The 16622-nt window shown below is 45.5% G+C and overlaps 1 protein-coding gene across 2 annotated transcripts in view; it reads right to left on the minus strand.

Annotated features, from left to right (window-relative positions):
* FGFR3 (fibroblast growth factor receptor 3) overlaps window positions 1-16622 on the minus strand; it is a 53938-nt gene that overhangs the window by 23639 nt on the left and 13677 nt on the right. For both annotated transcript variants that reach the window (XM_086464249.1, XM_086464250.1), the window contains exons 2-3: window positions 8829-9092; window positions 4419-4472 (exon numbers count right to left, since the gene is read on the minus strand). In XM_086464249.1, coding sequence (XP_086320375.1) covers window positions 4419-4472; window positions 8829-9092 — 318 coding nt within the window. The remainder of the gene's footprint in view (window positions 1-4418; window positions 4473-8828; window positions 9093-16622) is intronic.

Raw genomic sequence — 16622 nt, forward strand, 5'->3', positions numbered from 1 at the left:
CGGCCCTGCTGGGTGCATCGCTCTCATGTCTCGTCTGCTTACACACCTCTGCAGCTGGACGGCTGGATGTAGGTGCCTCAGTAACGCAGTCACAGGGAGGAAAATCCAGTACTGAGGGCTTGCATGTGTCCCGAGACTGCCTTGCACAACGTGCCATGATGCCTATCAGAGTCAGCTCCATGTATCAGAGGGATCTGGTGCTCGCCCATGCCGCACACACCTCATTTTTTAAACAACAAAACTGCTTAAGGCCCTTTTCTTGCCAGGATGGCACGGGAGCAGGAGTTCGGCTGGTACAAACAAAAGCAGAAGAAGGAATCCTCTAACTTCTGTGCTCCTGCAAACTCCTGGCTACAAACTTTGCTGTAAACACATGGCACAGCCAGGAGAGGCCTCAAATGCTACATGACAATGTGGGCTAAAGCATGACATCATGTAGTCATCTACCTTCCAGCATTCGAGATCAGAAAAACAATTGAGCTGCACAAAAAGGGGAATATTCAAAAAATGTTAGAAGAGTGGGTGCAACCCCCTAATGGAAGAGCATGTCTTGATGGTAAAGGAAGATGCTGCTATCGCACGTATTAGGAAGGGCAGAAACCAAGCAAAGGCAAGTAGCACCAGTGTGGTGAATCTGGAGGAGGGCAGCTGGGGTAGTGTTGGGAAGGCTGAAGAGGAGGGAGCTGCAGAAACCATGTTGGGAGACATCTAGTCCTTGGTTTCCAAAGCATGGGCTATTTTCTGGCCAAACACTTCCTTTTGGCAATGCACCCTGATTTCCGGGGGACTTTACAGAAGGTTAATGGGGCTATAGGGGAGAGTTCAGAGAAAAGCCAGGCATGGATGGAAAAGTCCCCCTTTGTCGCCACTAAGAAAGGCAGCTGAATAACCTCCTGTCTGCTGTTTGATTAACCTATCTGCCTACAATAAATCCCATTTTATGGTGTCGATGACACTCACCTGGGCACAAAGGTGTAACTAGATCACACGGCCGCCCCACCAGGACCGGGCTCCTCCTTGCGCTGTACTTTTGGGGGGGTTTCCCCTTTCCACACCAGCTGCGTGTGCTGCAGGGTGACGTTTCACCACATTTTCTCACTCAAAAAAGGAGTTTGACTCTCACAGGAGACCCATCAACACACTGGCTGAAAATTTTGCCACTGAAGCCAAGGGGGATTTTGCCATCAGACATCAGAGAGGAGCAAGATGGGGCCCAGGAAAGTTTCCAGCTGGGGATATTCTCCATATGGAGCAAAGGCAGGATCCACTCCTCCCTCCTGCAATTAGACACAGCTTCTTCCCTGAGTGCCCTTCCTCCGTTTCAGTGCTCTTCCATGCAGTTTGGGGCTCGCCAGGGCTGGGCATCCCTGCATTAATGTGCCAAGATTCAAACAACCAGGGCATCGCTCTCAAGTCACACTGGAACTGGAAAAAAAGTGTCTCCACATTGAAAACGGTGCCTTTGTTCTCACTCGCAGGAGCAGCGAACAAAACATCACTTCTTTTGGTTTGCTGTGCCCCCAGAGTCCTTTCATTACCGCTTTTTAAGGGGGTGAAAATGTTGCTAACTCTTCTTTTCAAGCAAAGCTCCAGAGAGTGAGAAAGGAGGAAGGAAGAAAGACAGGAAAAATTTCTAGTCCCGCTCTCTCTAAATTAATTATGAGCAATGATTTTGCATGTGCAGGTGTGAAAAAAAAAAAAGCAATCTGCAAACATCATCACTGGCCCTTTCCCATCATCAAACACTAAGCCCGATGGTCCGTTTTGTTCGTCAGACACCGGCCACCCATCCGACTGGAATGACCAATTAAAAAAAAACGAGAGCGATACTTGGAATAATTAATACAGCCAAGAGCTCATTTAGCAATTAGGAGCTGCCACAAAATTCTGTGGCAGACAGAATCAACCCTAATTGTGTAATTTCCCCAGCTGACGCCTCCGAGTACACAGCCAGATTTAATTGGAGATTATAGGGGCTCTTTGAAGGTGCTGGGGCTACGCAGCGGGGGCTCCAAACAAACAGATACAGAGGGGTAGGGAGCACTGGGGCAGAAGAGCAGTGTGTGAAAAGGGAGTTTTGTTTTTGTTTCAGGGCCAGGAAAAACAGCTGTAGAGAACAGAGGTATTGGAAAGCCTCTTTTTGCAAAGGAGCATCATAGTTTGTGACAAGGGTGCAACAAATGGGCCAATGATCTGAAGCTGCTGAAGTTCCTCTTTCTTTTCTGCTGCCCATCCCTAAGGGATGCGCTATTTCTGCACTGCCCTTTGGAGATGATGCTTAAAGGAGACTGAGAAGAGTAGAGCAACTCCACATGAAGGGCCTGTCTCTGTGCCCTCCAAGAGTTTCTGCACCAAATATTAATTTATTTTTGGACAGATTTCCTCTTGTTCTCTTGCTTTGGTACTTCCAGCACCCATCATTCAACAATTGTCGGTCAAACCCCCAAAATTAACAAGATTGGTTTCAAACTCATAACGCTATTGGCATCAGCTCTCCAAGCTTTTCTCTCTAAATACGAAGATAAGAAACTCTCGAACACAATTAAGCCAGAAAATTAACTTATCATTGCAAGGGGCCAGGAGACAAGGATTTTATTCAGTGATGCGCAATATGGCAACATGCAATGAGCCAGTCCTGGATGGAATACCTCCCCCTAAATATGAATAACTATTGGTTATATTTTCCTTTGGTATGAAAGCATGTTTATTGCCTTTACTCCTCTAATTATGGACCATGACTACATCTGATGGTCAAGCAGGGGCTCATACACCTCATTACTAGGGTATCTTTTTGCTACAAGAGACAGAGGACACAGGTCTTTGGGCTGTCCATAGGACATGGCACCCACGTGTCCGCCTGCCCGGGATGGACCTGCAGCCCCTATCCCCAGTGGGATATCCCAGTGGTGGTGGTGCCAGGGTTAACAACACAGATCCCCGGACTCAAGAGAAGATCTGCGAAGGTTATGCAGAGTGTCTGACATCAAACAAAGCAACATAAAGCACATCTACGTCATGACACGCCATGAGGTTTCACTGCACTGGCACGTTAAGCTAATCAGCCGTTTTTAAAGCAGAAGAGAACCGAACTTTTTATAACCAGACCTTTAAGCAAAGCCAGTCATTGCCTTCAGGTCTAAAAAAAGAGACAGCCTTGAAGTCAAGAAGACCCAGAACACGGGCTATAAATACATGCGGTGAAACGTGTGTTTCCCTTTTCAGTGAAAAGTGTCTTTCTGTACCATAAACCAGCTGATGTTTTGTGATACCTGTTGCTAAGAGATGGAGCTTACTACAAACCACATAAAAAAAAGTACAGAACGATCGATTGTGCTCATCAGAAGTTGCTCTGCAGCAGGAACAAATCCTGAGCAAACCTGACCCTCCCTATGCCTCTACCAGGCTTCAGCAGGCATCAGGAGGCCTGAGCACCTCTGCAAAGCTGCTTGTCACCTCGCAGAATCCAGCCCTTAATTAGAAGCTATCAGAAAACCACTAACTGCTGCTGACGGGTCGCCTGGCACCGTAACTCACCATTACTGTCCACATACTGCACGACACCGCGGTACGAATTTATTACAGTGGGAGACCTGTTTTAAAGAGTCCTACATGTTCAACGGTACAGGCAGGAGAAATTTTCCAGTCATGTTGAACTTCTGCCAATGTACATAGCTGATTGGGAGCTCAAATGCAAGACATTTATTTATTAAAAGCACATACACAGAGGTAGCTCACTTTGTAGAAATATAAAGAGCATAATAAAACACAACACTAACGCCTCTGAAGCACGTAATAATCCTGATTAATGCTATTGCACTTAAAGAAACAAGCACTGGGATTGAAAGACATTAAGAGTAAAAGCACCGAGAGGCTCTGTCCTGGGGCTCCCTTCCCCACGTGAACGAAAGAAAAAGCCAGTAAAGCCAAAGGGGTTGCTCCTGCTTACGGTATCAGTAAATTTGGCCCTTGGCTAGCGTAAATTTTATGCTCTGACTCCAGCCAAGATGCTGGTAAGGACTAGAATCAAAATAGCTAAAAATAAAGCAGGCCAAGGTTTGCAACAGTGTAAAACTGGTGTAACGTCAAGTGTAGTAACAAAAATGAAAATAAGTGGGTTTGTCTGGATTTACATGCAAGAGGAATTTATAACTCTAGTTCATCCAGTCAGATTTGCAGAATTAAGCCTCCAAAAGAAAATTACACTACTGCTGCTGTAGCATATTAGAGCAGCAATACCACTCTGGCAGCTACTTCTAAATTTTTAGACAAACGTCATCATGTTCCCATCCTAAGGTCGTCGCTTTCACCATGGAAAAAGAGCTTCTGTCTGACCAGGCGAACATCCAGATGAGCTGCTCTGCTTGGAAACCACATCTCTTTGAAAGAAAAGGCCTCTGTATCCCAGAAAAACAAATTACCTGTATCTTCCGACTCATCATCGTCATCTTCATCATCACCTGATGAAGGGGAATCTAGGGGAAGAAGGAGAAAGAAGTGAAGCAGAAAGAGGACGGCACATGGCAGGGGGGGAACACCACGTCAGCCATGGTGGGCTCCAGCGAGGGAGGGCATTCAAATGATGGGTCACCCTTCCCTGCAGCTCCACCAGCCCAACCCCCCCACGCTGCTGGGCCAGGGACAACCGGCCAGGAGCTTTTTGACTGGGAGAGGTATCATGAGTTGCCAGTGCTCTGCCACCAGGGTCCAAGGCCAAATAATTCTCCCTGTGTGAAGTGCTCTTCTCCTCATACATACAAAAGTAATTCCAAAAGGGGAAGTTTCTTTTTGCAGAACAAGCTCTCCCCTGCTTTTTTTTTCCCTCTAGCATTCATTCTGAAGGCTTTTTACTTCACCAAGTCTCAAAATGAGAGGTCAGCATTTCTAATTCACTTTCCCTGCATTTTCCTTTTAACTCAATACACCCCTGCCACATCTCCCTCGTTAACTCCTTGCTCAACCACTCAGACCAAAGCTTTTAAAACTTCCCCTTGCAATCAAACACCCCTCTTTTGATTGCCATTTTGATGGCTACTCTGTGAACCAGTCCCCTTTGGTTATAATCCTCCTACAGAGGCATCTTGAGGCTGCAACTGAATACAGGTTAACAGGTGGGAATTTTCCACCTTTATCTCTCCAAAACATCCTGAATCGTTTCTCTTAATATGGTCTAATATCTCACCTTCTCCAAGGTATCTTCAACGAAGTCTCAGTCCCTCTTTCCCCCACCAAATAGACTACTGTAAATGTAAATCTCATTATAAAAATAGCAGCTTAGTGTTTCATTTAGTTTACACGATTTAGTACAATTCAGTGCCTGGAAGATTTAGCATCACTGACTTCATATAATCTCCAGGAATTTATTTTTAAATAAAGGCAAAATGATAAAACCCCCAGCAGCCTTTATATTCTGAGACAGTGGTAAAAGAACTTGGTCTTAAACACCAGAAAATAGGTAACTTTATGAGTGTTCAATGTGTGGCCAGAAGTGTAAAGCACTACCTTAGAACAAGCCAGGCAGAACCTCTTTCATTTCAAGATGCACTCAAGTTTTCTGCCATTCCCTGACCAGCTCAGTGGAAGTAAAAATGGAGAAAAAAAAAGAGCGGGGGAGTAGGGGAACGGTAACAAGAAATACTACTTCCCTGCAGAATCTGGAAGAACTTTCCAGATATATTCACTATCTACAGGAGCAAGTAACACAAGAGTCATCACCCTGCTTCAGACTGCAGTGGCGCATCGTGCTTTGCACCCTCGCTTTGGCAAAGTCTCAAGGAAGACTTTGAGCACGTATCTAATGGCAAATCCACAGTTGAGGTCCTGCTGGCAGCAGAACTAGGGAAATGCCACAGGGCTTGCTGAAAGTGAAGTGGATGTTTTAGGTTTTGGCGGAACCAGCAGGTTTACTCAAGCCCTGGCGAAGGCAGAAATGAAGCCAAATCCCCACCAGCATCGTCAGAGAAACCAGCACATTCTCACCCCTGCACTCTCAGATTTGGTTACCCATATATTAACATGTGATTATAGTTTACTTCTGGTTTCGAATTAACCAATCGTGACCAGAGGAGCAGAATCAATTTTTAAACCAATTCAAAAACATTTCCTCAAGATTGAGGGAAGAGTTTTTGACCTTGCTTGTGTTTCAGATGAGAGACACAGCTTAGGTTTTAAGACCAAATATCCCATGTTCAGAGCTAGTTTCCTATTCCGGTTACTAAAACATCACCTATTTCAAAAGGTGACTAAAAATGTGTAAGCTATTTGTTAGTAACTTACTAAAATAGTCATCCTTTTCAGAAGTTGATGAGTATTGGCATCAGCAAGAACTGCTAGATGCCATTCTCAAAAGGGCTTTAATTATGAATGGAAAGGGGCTTAATTTTTTTAGTCACCTGTTTTGAAGAGCTTAGTCTTGGGTATTTTGAAAGCACTTTTCACTGGTAACAGCCCACAGTCCATACTCATCATAGGGGTGCTGCTTGGCCACTAAATCCAAAGGCTGCTCTGTGCGTCAAATGGTTGCAGAAATGCAGCTTATGCCAACAAGGCTGAAGATCAGTTTGGGCATGCAGCCTCTGTTTGTGATCCTCTTCAAGAGCTCAGGTTTTAAAAGGACAGTAGGTTTCTTTTTGTAAACTAGCAAAACACTCAAGCCCACGTCTGTCAAGGGAGGCATTTTAAAGAGATCAAACCCTGCTATTAATCAACCTGGTTTTCAACCCTGAAACGCCAGCTCCAGCATCCACTCGCTCTGCCTTCGGCATTCAGCATCTGATTGTGCACCCCGAGAGTCGCTGCAGTAGAGTCAATTCGTTGCAGACTCAAAACTCACAGCCCCGCGTAGGAAAATCCTGATATGCTCCTAGAACCTGGAAGCATCTCTCACAATGGGACTTAAAGTATACCAGCTATTCTGAACACACCTAGCCTACTTTTGCTCACTTCAGAACACAGATCAGAGCAACTCCATTTTGTTAGTACAGATTGAAACCAATCTAATGCAGAGAACAACTCCAGCGCCAAACATTAGATATCCACATAACCACCCGGCCAGATACCCGAGTTAATGGCCAGAGTTACGTTTAAGAAGCGGGAACACAAACCACAGATCTCTGCAGTGCCACGCTGAGTGATCAATACTAATTACGAAGAAATATCTGGGCATATGAGAGGCGCCACTATTGCCACATAAAGCAGGGCTTCAAAGTTTAAAACAAGTGCTGCTGACAGCTAAAACGGAGTCTCCCACATTACCAGCACTTTGGTGGTAATGACAGTGGGCTAATAGAATCAAAGACTCATAATGCTGTCAGAAAGCAGGTTCAGGTTACTTGCTTGTTCTTAAGCTGTTATTAGCTATTATTAGCAAAGAGGAAAAACACAGGGGCTTAAACTTTTTAAAAGCAGAGGATTATCAGCCCTTCCACTATTAAAAACAATTTCTCACTTTACGAACTTTTGGGGCTGGCAGCTGTTTCATTTGAGCGTGTAACCAGCTGCCCTCTTCTGCCTCCCTGCTGCCCCTTGAACTCAAAAGCATTTTAATGTCACTTAAAAAAAAAAGACAGAATAATGTTTCTAACAACCTGCAGTTCTCGGATAGTTCCAGTAATCATACCTAGTTAAAGAAAGCCTTTCAAGGGCCAAATACTTCTTTAACCATTTAATTGATATGACCTTGAAGCATTCACAGCAATCTCCAGTAACGTTCAATGAAAAGCAGATGTTGGTGAAGGCTTGCTGAAACGAGCTTTTATTCTCATGATGGTTTGATTCTCTTACTTATACAAAATCCTATTTCTGGCACGAGAAAGCCCTTTATGGAGTGGATGTGATTTACAATCACAAACATCTCTGTGTTTGGTTTTCAGACAGAGCCCTTTACTTTTTGAGGGAATTCAACTTTTGGAGGCAAGGACCTACTGTTTGGGGATGCTTGAAAAAGTTCCAGCAGCACAAGGGCAAAGTTTACAAAACCTTAGATTCACAAGGGGTTAATTCTTCTGAAAACTGAGGCTTTTACTCTGTGTGATCAGATAGACTGCTCACATCGATGAGTATCCATCTACCAACGCAGCAGCCTGAAATCACAGAGATGATCTTAGCGTTAGTGGTTAGCTATCCGGGAAGAACAGATTTTTCTGGCACTCTCTTTGGTGATCCAGGCTTGGACAGCTTGTAGCTGTTCTGTCCTACTGTCCTAATCACAGAAAATATGGCCAAGCAAATGACAGCATATGCTTTGCTAACACAGTGCTTGTTTGCAATACATGAATCCAAACAAGTACTGTTGATGAAGCACATATTTGAGATATACAGTTTACAGACAAGATACTTCCGAAACAAACTAGTAATCTGTAATAACTGGAATAGAGGGAAGAGATCTATCAGGTACAATAGGGAAACAGTTTTCAGGAACCTCCAGCTTTTACATGCAATTTTGCCACTGATTTGTCACATAAAGTGGAAAAAGTCACTTAACCTCCCTGAGCCACAGTTCACTCACTCACAAAAGACTTCAAAGGCACATGTAGCATTGCATCTATTTGAGTGTTAAGGGGGATTTGAGGTTTAATCTGACTAGCACCGTTTCTAAGTCTCTCTCAGTATTAACATCAAGCTTTAACATTTGGTACGGACACACAAGCATTCTTTGATTGGTTTGTTTTGTCAGTCTAATCACTGCCAGGAGTTACCAGGGAGGTAGAGACCTACCAAGTACAGACAAACACTGCAAAGTACCAGCTGTGCTGAACATGTGAAGGGGCAGAAATAAAAAAAAAAAAAAAAAAATTAAAAAACCACTGAGATGGCTGTACTTCTATACATACCTGTAACTCTGACTGTAAAGTTTCCCAGGACCTCATTGGAATGCCTTGGCTTGCAACTGTACAGCCCCGAGTCATCATATGACACATTGATTATCTTCAACAGTTTTTGTCCAATATGAGTTCTGTTGGTAGGTGCAATCCCGATACCATCTTTAAACCAGAAAACAGACACAGAAGAGCCTTGGGTGTTACAGGAAAGTTCAATGGTATCTCCACTTCCAAACACCAACTCTTCCAGAAAGGCGGTCTCGCTCCTCAAGTATTCTGCAAAGGGAGAAAGAAATGGACAGCAGTAAATAAGAGTAGGTGTCAGAGAACGAAAGCACATTTAAAAAAGAAACGTATCTTATATTTGCCCTACTGATGCTTCCATGTACCCAGAGCTCCTCCTTGCCAGACGTAAGCCTTGCCTGCCCCAGGCAGGTGGTAACGCAGAAAGACAGCTGTGCACACTACAGTCAGGTCTCTGGTTGATCTACAAGGATGGCTTCAACCCTGTAGCGACCAAAACACAGCCACCCCACCAGGTACATCACAACAAACAGCACACAACTCGTGTAGGGTCACCGCAACATCCAGTGTTGGGGGAGGGGAGGGTGGTCTGGCAGAAGTGTGTGCTGAAACGTTCACAATTCAGCCTCTGGATCTCGATTTCTTTATTCCTGTGAAGAATACACAGGAACCACAACCCCTGCGAGACCCAGTACGGAGGGGATACAAGGAGCAGAAATGGTGATAAACCAAATTTCTAAAGTGACTTTGGGTGATCCAAAGGCAACCTCTGTGGACTGAAGGAAAAAAGGGGGAAGTCTGGACGGAATAGCTAAAATAAATGAACCCGCCACTAGCTTCCTGCTGGAGCTGTTCTCTGTGCAATGAAGCGCAGAACCAAAGACTGAGCACGAAAACTGAAATCCCTATGTCTTCAGTCTATCTACCAGCTGCACCAGTTTGTTCCATGAGTGATGACAGTGAACCCTGCCACAGGCTGGAGAATTTTGTTTTCAGATAGGATAATGACACAAGGAAAGGATCAAGCTCAGAAGTCTCCCCATGGAGTTACGTGGGGCATATTGAAAGTGTGGTTCTTGGGTCTGATAAAGAATCCTGGGGGCCTGAACATGTAGTATTTCATAGGTGGTATCATCTTGCAGGAGGCAAAGCCCACACTCACTGGGGTTATGAAGAACCTTTCCTCTGATAACCTGGCAGCAATTCCAACTCAAATATTTTAGGTTTGGGCCAGAATTTTGTGGTATTCATACAGTCAAAGGTTTAGTGTGTTTGGTATTTTTTCTTTTAATGAAAAGCTTTTCGCTGAAAGCATATACTTTTACTAAAAAGACAGAGCTCCAGCATCTCCTTCCTATAAGGCCAGCACCTGTTGCAACACCAGGGGTTCACCCATGGCCTCTTCCCCACTAGGACAACTGGGGAAAATAAGGTTGAGAAATACTCTGGTTTAACTGTTCCTTTCAGGTTTTTTTCTTCCTTCTTCTAGACTATAAGGACTTTTTCATTGCTACCAACTTTGGCTTCCAATTAAAAAGCTCTGTATACAGCTTCACACTTCCGGGATGGGGTACTGATCTCTGTTTGTTGACTCTGATGGAAGCTCTTGCTAATTTAATCTACTGGAAAACAAACCCCATGCAGCTGCACGATCCCCCCATACAAAATAGACAGTTTTACCCAAGCTGTTTGCCAAATGATCACAACTTGTATATTTTGGCTTTTGTATCATAAACCTACCAAACAGGAACGAGCCTAGACTAAGCAGAAGCCAAAGTGAACTGTTTAGCCATTTAGAAGGCAAACACTCTTTTTTGAAAGCCATAATGAACCTGGGTTAACGTCAAAGCGACAAACTATTTTTATAAAACCTAATTAGGAAATGCTGAAATGAAGAGGAAAGTCACTTTAGCCTCAGAGAAGAATGGTTGGGGTCTGAAGCCTCTTCTGTGCAAAGAAGATCATCTATTGTTTCTGACAACTTTATTTTGGCATCTCTGCCCTCAATCTCCCCAGCCAGCCTCCAGCTGGTATTGTGATGCCTGTTAAATGCAAAATTCAGTCCTAGTGACTTTATTCCTACTGACTGGGAGTGTGGAAAGATGGAGTGGTGAATTAAAAGGAGAATGTTACTAATGGTTTTAATCTCACTTATTTAAACAGTTTTTCAAATTTTAGTTTATATGCTTACGACTTAAAAAATAAACAGGACTCAAGCTGAAGACCTCCACAAAGTACTTAAACATGCACTTAAGTGGTTAAGCACTTTGCCCAACTGTGACCTTGGAGAACGAAATTTTACTCTTATTATTCCTCATATAGCTTCCAAATATGATGATAAATCCAAAAGCAGAGACAGTCTCATTTCCATGCTGAGAACAGCTGGAGTTTAAAGCAGGGAACTAGAGCTCACATCTCCCACTGGATGCTCAGGGCCCACCAACCCCTTCCTGCCTTCTAGCTGCAAGTGCCTGGTGTTTCCAATACCTCGACAAGAGACACCAAGACACGAAGGAGACATGAAGTTGCCTCCTCTGAAGCCAAGCATCCAGCCATCAGACTGACTTGCAGAAGTCTACATCTCCAACCACGTGGCATGAACAAAGCGGCAGGAGCTGTGTGTGCAGCTTGTGCTTGGGAGGGGTTTAACAGACGGGCTGAGCCCCCCCGGGGACCTGGGTGGGGGTTCAGCCACCTTCTTCATCCTGCATCTCTCATTGCTAAATCATAAGGTAATCAGTACAGGGAAGAAGGCGCCGAGCCTTTTGAGCAACTCCTGACACAGTTGCTTCTTCCATCTGGTCACAAACCTTTGATTGAGGCAGTCAGAAAACCTCCCACTGCAAAGCAGCATTGTGGGGAGGCAGGTTTTCGGACTTACTGGGGCTGAACAGACATCTCCTGAATCTCAGCCCTGGGCCCCAAGAAAATCATCCTTACTGCTGGCTAACAGCTATCCCCACGCATCCTTTAAAACTTCCCTAAAGTGTTTCTATGGAAAGCCAGGTTGCAAAGGTGCCACTTGCTCCCAAAAGAAACTCCCATTTGGGATCTAACCAACATTAACAGCGACTTTTCAAAATCCACAGTAGACACAGGTATAAATTACTGGGGAGTTAACTCGTGTAAGGTTATAGAAACCCACTCCATTACTTGTCAGCAGAGCAGGTATTAATGCAGTTGCAGCTTTAACGGCTTCTTAGAGAGGAGGAGGAAATCTAAGTTGTGGGCTCCCAAGATATGACTAAAATTCAACTATTTATTAAGTTTAGCCAAATCAGTAATAAGTCGAGAATCACCAAGAGATGCTTTGATGGAGATCAGCACTTGTAACATCATCACTGCTGCTCGTAGCAAACATGCTACAGAGAAAGAGGCAATTTTTAAGCTGTTCAGAGGAGCAAAAAGGCAGCAACTAGCTGGGAAGCACCTTCCACAACCGAGGAGCAGCTGGCCCAGCAATGCTAAAATGCTTTGTATATATTCACTTATAAGGATAAGATACTTCATCTCCGTAGCTGCTTGGCTCATCCCAGTGATAATTTCACTTTCTGTGTGGTTCACAGCTCCAAGTTCTTAACTGTGTCAGTATTTCCATCAGATGTCTGCTCCTCTCAGACATCAATACTTGTTTCTGGCTGAGCCTGGAAATGTTTTATTTTGGTTTTAACGCAGACAGCTCTCAAGAACTGCAGGAGGATATGCAGTTATTTATTTTTCAGGCACGAAAGGATGAGGAGGTGGAAAGTGGCGGGGTATTCCTGGGCTGCTCATGGCCCCGCAAAAACTTCAAGCCAACCTAGAGCCTGGCTGGTGCCCTCTCCAGGGACTATCTCCAAGTGCGGTGGCAGAAAGCATGGGGTCTGCTCCCAGGCGGCAAAGGACCACGGTGTCCGCAGGAGACCCAGTGGGGTGGGTCCTGGCTCCAGGACACTCCATCTGGTTATTTCTCTTTACCTGTGTTTTTCCTCCTGGAACACCTTCACACAATTTTGCTTTTCCAAACATCAAAGTGTTTGCAAGCCTCCCGAGGGACTGCTCAGGTGGGGTGCGCGCCTCCCCCATCATCATCCTCCTCCTTCAGTGAGCATCAGGCAGCTGGGGAACATCCACCAAGCAACCAAAACCCCTCCAGGACTCCTACCACAGAGGGCTCGAGGCACACGACCTTCAGTACCACCAGCAAGGTATTTTTCACCCCACCTTGAACCCTAGCAATCTTGGAAAGGCTTTTTGGGATTGCTTCAGAGCCTGGTGGTGAAATGGACTAAGAGGCTCACTTCTACGTGGATCATATTTTCCCCTTTTCAAGCTGTATTTGGCATGTTAACAAGTAGAAAGATAGCAGCACTCCATGCATTTCTCTCGTCAGGTTCATTCGAAAACATTCCCTGTTCTATGTATTTTATTGCACCAAATCCACCGTGACAGGATATATTATAGGATCACAGAGCAACAACCAAAGCCAGAGCTTTCTCCTGTGAGTTTGGTATCCCGTTCCCAGGGGGATCATGGTCACAGCCACCAAGTTGGTGGCTAACTGCTGGAGGGATACAGAAATCTCCAGCACTGGCGGGATGAACAAGGTCATGACGGCAAAGAGCACATGGACTGTCTCCAGGTTCACACCAGTGCTGTGTCCTCTGTGCACCCTGGCTTACTCTGAAGTCCCACCTATGTTAATAGGAGCCCATAGTACTATTCACTCCCCACAACAGTGTTTTCCCCAATACCTGCGTGGCTGCTCATGGGATGGGGCGCCCCTTCCCCATCTCACCTCGGGAATTCTGCACTGGGAAGAGCAAACCCCATCACTCAGAAGCGAAAGAAACACTTTTCTGGCCGAATGCTGTTCATTTGGGACCTGCCTTAATTTAAAAAGCAGCCAAGAGGGATGACAAGTGGCCCCAGCGCCACCTCCCTGCGAGCACCCTGCCATGTCTCTGTACCCTCCACCTCCCCAGAGAGGCAGACAGGCCCGGGGGAATATTGAAAACCACCAAACCAGCCCCAGACCCTTCACCGAGCAGCAGCGCCCCTAAGAAGCAGGCATGGTAAGATTGTGGGATCGCCTGTTTACCCCCACAGCAAAGCGAGCTCACCTAAAGTCACCGCATACCCTCGCTGCACGGCAGGGAGCTGACGGGTATTTTTTATATATGTATTTTTGGTGGTGTCCTATGCAAGCCTCTCCTTTCTGCAGCTGCCATGACAGTGCCAGTGGCAGAGCATCCCTGCCTGGCTATGGCCCTGCCACCCCAATGGGCACATCACCAGCCTGGCACAGCAAAATATAATATATAAAACACATATGTAGTATTATATGTAGTATTTTATGTGTATTATCTATATAAAATAAAAAGTATTATATAAAATATATATCCTGTCTTCTCTCTTCTCCCCCGTTTCTCCCCCCTCCAAGGTCAAGACCTCTCAGAGCACATTTCTCAGTGCCAGGCTGCCGCCATCCTGCGAAGAAGGGGCTCACTCTGGCAATCGCAGCAGCACGAGATGCTTTGCCGAAGCAACATCATTTCCCAAAGTGGTGTTCAGCTGGCTTACCTTCCCTGCTCAATGGGGCTCACACATCAGCAAAAATAAAAAAAAATCTGTTTGCTTCTGTAAAAGCCTAATCTGTGACCGAGAAATGTGCTTTCAGGAAACCACGTCTGAAAATGGTTTGCCTCCATCATTTGAAGGTGTCACTTTGCCTTTCACCTATTGCGCGTGTTTGCTTGTGGGGTGGGGGTGTGGTGTAGTTCTCCAGGAAAAGCTTAAAATAGCTTCCCTAATAATAAGGCAAGGTAAACTGTTTATACTGTATTACCACTGCACTGGCCTATGCAGTTGTTCCCAGACAACATTTCTTCCAAAGATCTTAACAAGTGTGCTGCACTGTATTACCACACAGCGGGGTATTTTTAGAGCTGTGCTAGGAGCAAAGCAAACTTATTTCCTAGAGAATTAGCTGAACAATAACCAGGTTTAGTCCTGTCATATGCAGCTTTCTTCATAAACAAGACATTATGGAAAGAAAAAAAAAAATCTCTAGTGTTTAGCTTGGCTATCCCCAACAGTGACTTCGGAAGAGCTTCTAGAATGGAAAAGCAGATGTTGCAAATCTGCCTTATCTACCAAGCAACTGTTGACTCTGTTGTGCAAATCCTAATTTACATCTGCATGAAAGGTTTCAGAGATTAAATGGCATTCAAGGAGGAATATTAGCTTTTCTCCCTCCCTCCAGCCCTCCTTTGAATGGATTTACTACTGGCAATTAGCTTTCTGTTCCACCGGCCAAGTAGAAAACAGGATTCATCAGGATTCTACAGTATCCTCCTTTTAATGGACTGTTTTCTCAGATCACCCAATTCAGATGCTGAGAGTTAGAAGAAGAATAAATCGTCACAAAGCTAAAATAGTTACAAAAACACTTTGGCCAAGAGGATTTCCCTGTGGCACTTGGAAAGCCCTGAGGAGGAAAAAAAAAACCCAAAAAACAGAGAACAAATCAAAGGGGTCTCCTGGCTACACCTAACAAAAATGGGAATGTAAACCCCAAGAGGCACAAAGCTTTGGTTGCTGCTGAGAGCCCAGAGCCTGTCCCAAGGACAGCCTTCAGCTGAGGCTTTGCTGGCTTAAAGAAACAGGCGGCAGTGGGGAGTTTTCCTTGAAATCTGGCCAGACTGTGCAATCAAACCCTTTCCTTGGTTCCCCACTCAAAACCCAAAAGAGGGAAGCAACCACCATGCATATCTATCTATCTCACACTTCTGCACTCCTTCATGTTTTTTTAACAGAAATAAAAGAACTGATATGAAATGTCCTCTGCTTCATCAATGGGCCCTAAAGACAGGGAGCAGCAGAGCGGAGGCCTGGCAGTGTGGGGGTGCTGAGTCCCCAGGCTGTGCTGTTCCATGTGTCCCTGTGGGAGCTCCTGGCTCGTGCTGAAGCACCTCAAGGATGGTTCGTGTTCTCCCAGGCGCCAACGCCTTTGTGCGTTACTCAAGAGGAGGGCAGCAATGAGCTGTGTCAGATCTCAGCAGGCCATGCTCGTGGCAGGGATGACACCAGTCCCAGCCTGGCACATGGGTGAGTGCATCCTTGTAGCTGGTTTGCCCACATCACACAGGCCACCTCACCTAACCAGGGTGGCCAAACCTGGTTAACCCAGACCGCTCCCTACTCAAGGGAGGGTGATGGGACACCCATTGGGCTTGTACTAGGTGGAGCACAGGAGATTGTGCCAATAGGTCATCGTCCTTTTGGTGTCTGCCTCTTGTTGCCTCTGAAGAACGGTGGCCAACTTGGCCCCAGCTTTTGCACAGCACAGCCAGGGCATCGTGGCTTCATCTCGACAGACAGATCCCACCGCAAAACAGTCGATGTTTTATATTCCTGCTCCTCATGCCCGAGGAAGTCCAGTAAAACCTCACCGTTGCAGCGAGCAAGAATCCACCACAACACCTTTCCAAAGCCAGTGGAGACAGCTACGGAAACTGAGGCACAGACTGAGGCTTCCCAGCATCCCAAAGGACTGGGCAAAGCTTATTCCCAGCCTCCACTGGAGCAGGACTGGGTCCTGCTAAACTGTGGAGGCCCTGAGCAAACCTATGTTCTTCAGCACCAGTGCATCATGCCATCCCTCCTGCTTCTCTGGACCAGGTTACCCAGCAGGGTTTTGTTGGTGACACCACCAAGCAATTAGCAAAGTTTGCAACAAGAACAACAGATTACACAAATAACTGCTCCACAAAGCATAAAGAAGAGAGAGAAACTGAATCT

This window comes from Leptosomus discolor, chromosome 4 (genome assembly GCF_034619465.1).
Source record: "Leptosomus discolor isolate bLepDis1 chromosome 4, bLepDis1.hap2, whole genome shotgun sequence".
Taxonomy (NCBI): Eukaryota; Metazoa; Chordata; class Aves; order Leptosomiformes; family Leptosomidae; genus Leptosomus; species Leptosomus discolor.